This window comes from Leptidea sinapis, chromosome 37 (assembly GCF_905404315.1).
Source record: "Leptidea sinapis chromosome 37, ilLepSina1.1, whole genome shotgun sequence".
NCBI lineage: Eukaryota > Metazoa > Arthropoda > Insecta > Lepidoptera > Pieridae > Leptidea > Leptidea sinapis.
The window spans coordinates 1,415,345-1,419,196 of NC_066301.1; the positions used below are offsets into that span (position 1 = coordinate 1,415,345).

The 3,852-nt window shown below is 32.6% G+C and overlaps 1 protein-coding gene across 1 annotated transcript; it reads left to right on the forward strand.

Annotated features, from left to right (window-relative positions):
* Window positions 1-1,371: 1,371 nt before the first annotated feature.
* LOC126975706 (uncharacterized) lies at window positions 1,372-2,259 on the forward strand. The gene has a single exon (XM_050823707.1). It carries the CDS (start codon window positions 1,372-1,374, stop codon window positions 2,257-2,259), a length of 888 nt encoding a protein of 295 aa, XP_050679664.1.
* The last annotated feature ends 1,593 nt before the right edge of the window (window positions 2,260-3,852 follow it).

Consider the following 3,852-nt stretch of genomic DNA (forward strand, 5'->3'; position numbering starts at 1 on the left):
TAGTCTGTTAAATTAGTTAATTGTGCATCATACGTAGGGTTTCTGTCGAAACATCAAATACAAATTTTACGTGAACTTTGGCCATTCATAATGAACTCATGAATTGTAAAAGTAAACAAAACATAACGATACATATCTCATGCATGTCATTGAGACTCAATGTGATGATCATATTTTAATTCACACATTTTTAAGAATGACTCGAAAACACGTATTTCCAACATGTTTGTAGCTTACGTATCCTATTAATACGAAATAATAAATTACAGAGTGTTCGAAACTGAAAATAAAATTAAATTGCAGTTGAAGTATTTATTTTAGAATGTTGGTTAATATTATTATATTAATAAGATGTCGTGATGTTTTGTTTGAATAAATAAGTATAGTAATTAGATTCTATAAGATGTTGATTGTCGTTTTATTAATCCATGTGTGTGTGGGCTTTTTGTGTTATTATGCTGTTGTGGTTTTTCTGATCCTGATTATTTATGTCATTTTCAAAATTTAAAACTATGAATTTTAATAAAAAAATGTTCGTCTACAAATTAATGCTGAAATATACAATTTGTTAGGCACTTCCAACTGAAAAATTCAAAAAGAGTTATGTCTCAAATACTATATTGTCATCATATCATTTCTTAAAATTGAATAATTTCTATAAATCTTCGAGTATTGAGCGTGGGCTACTATACATATTCATATAATGTGCAAAAAAATCATAAGCATTTTCTTCAAAATTCAACATCTGTTTTTATATAATATAATGTAGTATAATTGAAAACTATAGAGAAATTATTATAAATGAAGCCAATCTATAATAAGCCCAACTAACAAGCATCAAAATAATGACATGGTGTGTCCAACTTACCTAAATAACGAAGACAATATCTTAGCCCACACGGTCTGTAGACCCGCGTAAGACTCACAGACTTTAAGGAGTTTTCCTCTTCCCCCCGGACCACTGCGCGGTGCAGACGTGTAACAAGATCATTTATTACATTTCTGTTTAAATTATATTTCGTACAAAATCATTAAATCAATTACGCCAGTTGCACGGTGCAGACGTGTTAAAATTTATTATATTTGCGTTTAAAATAAACAAATAATCGTTCAAAATTCTTAAATCAATTACGCGAGTTACCAGGAGCGCATAAGACAAGAAGAGGTCGTCGTCGCGAGAAGCGTACTTACAAGCAAGTAAGTTACAGTAATCAATGCGCGAGCGCAGCCCCGCCTCGCTTCATTAAGATTGGTGAGATCGTGACCCGCCTCCTTACATTTTGTTGACACCCTCGTAGGCGTAGCTGCTGATACTTCTATTCACAAGATTTGCACACATTATAAAACATATTTTTGTACTCCCGTAGCACTATGGATTCGGATATGACTAAATCCGCGTCAGATCCTGATATTCCGCTGACGGGAATTGTAACTAATACTCAGCAAAGATATGTGTTTCCACGCTTAACGCGATCTAGAGATGAATTTAATGACGCAATCACTAAGCAATTGGACGAACTCAGAGATGATATGCGTCAAATGATCTCACGCAGCTCGCATACAAATGAACAGGAGCTTAAGCGGGTTACAGCGGCTCTGAAGGATATACAAGAGTCCAGCCTTAGTATCGGAAAATCGATGGAATACCTCACACTGCAAAACGAAGAGTTTAAAAAGAAGATAGCACAGTTGGAGAACCAATCCAGAGAAGACAAAAAGTATATAGCTGTTTTAGAGGATAAAATTGAAGACCTACAGATGGGAAGCCGCAAAGTTAACTTTGAGATAAAAAACGTGCCTAAAAAGCAAAACGAAACGAAAGAGGATCTTATTGAAATGGCCCTATGTCTCTCACAAACTATAGATTGTAAAATAAGTAAAACCGACGTCAAAGATATATTCAGAGTACGAGGAAAAAACAAAGATAAACCGAGCCCAATTTTTGTGGAAATCGGCTCCACATTGATAAAAACCAATTTTCTAAGGCTGGGTAAGTCTTTTAATGTGAGTCAGAAAAATAAGTTATGTTGTAAGCATCTTGGCCTAAAATTCCAAGAAGACACACCGGTTTTCTTAGAAGAACATTTAACGATGAAGGGCTCACGGCTACATTTTCGTGCTCGCGATCTGGTAAAATCAATGGCGTACAAGTTCTGCTGGACGGCATATGGCAAGGTCTTTGTGAGGAAGGACGAGAACTCCACAATAATTCGGATCAGAAGTGAAGAGCAAGTTCACCAACTCCTTTTAAGAAAATGACTATCTGTTCTTGTAGTCATAAGATATCTGGTTAGTCATAGTAGTTTAGTTCATAAATGTAGTCATTCTTGTTATACATATATAAAACTGTTACACACGTTCACTCGCAAAAATCTTACACCCAACACAACAATAAATACACCTTTCACTCTTATTTATAATCATATTTATTGCATACACACATCTTGCACTCAAACTTATAAATATTGCACACTTAGATTGTACAAATATCACTTTGGTATACTAGTACATCCTCATCATTCATTAACATACAACCCATTTTATTTTATTTATAAAATTTATTATTTTCTTCTTATTACAAATGGCTGATACAATTGAAGCTTTACAGGAAATAGACAAAATTAAAATCGCGCGTACTTTTGAATGTGATAGTTCAAATTTAAATAAAATTTTAAACGTTAATAAAAATGATTTGACTATTATATCACAGAATATCCGTAGTATATATTGCAACTTTGACGACTTTCTACTAACTTTGGCAGATTTTAAAGTTCAAACTGACGTTATCATTTTGACAGAATGCAGGCTTAAAAGTAATAAACCAATACCGCAAATATCTAATTACTGTGCATATCATACCACATGGCAGAATAACCAAAACGATGGAGTAGCGATATATGTTAAAGAAGAACTCAGACATAAAGTCAAGGAAGTCATGCTATCTCAAGCATCATGTATGCAAGTAGACATATTGAATAATACAATCTTATGTATATATCGCTCCCCATCGTACACTAACACTGATACCTTTATAGAATCACTAAGTACCCATCTTGGTACATTAACAACTCATAAAAACATTGAACTAGCTGGCGATATAAATATTAATATTATTTATAAAGACACAGAATCTTCCCAACAGCATAGGAATAGATTGAACTACCTTAATATGCTGGCAACGCATGGGCTTCTCCCAGGACACACAATACCCACCAGAGATAAAACATGCTTAGATCATTTTATGTTAAAAATTAATAAAAAGAATGTTTCGGCAGATATAGCGATTCTCCATACTTCTATTACTGACCACTTTACGACCTTCTTACGTTTATCTAAACTTAAATTAAAATATAATGCTCATAAAATCAAAACAATCATAGATTATGATAAGGCCCTTAAATATCTAATAGATCAAAATTTACCTCAATTACTATTCTGTCATGATCCAAACCTACTGACTGATAAACTGATTAATATGTTAACAGAATCAATTTTAACTAACACCACCAATACAAGAATCCCAAACAATAAACGTACTTTAAAACCATGGATAACTTCGGGTATATTACGCTGCATAAAAAATAGAAACAAATTACAAAAAAAATGTCGTCAGGAACCGCACAACGTAATACTTAAAATAACTTATACTAGATACCGAAATTATTGTAATAATTTAATAAAAAAACTTAAAAGGAAATACGAAAGGGATCTTTTAGCTAACTCCATAAGCAATAATAAACTATTGTGGAAAAATATTAAATTAATTACACATTCTAATAAAACTAATAATTCAAACTCAGAATTAATCAACATAAAAAATTGCATCAGAGTCGGTGAATTTCATAAACGATT

Bases quoted from the DNA above. Each gene is read 5' to 3' on its own strand.
- LOC126975706 (XM_050823707.1), top strand. From the start codon at position 1,372: ATGGATTCGGATATGACTAAATCCGCGTCAGATCCTGATATTCCGCTG.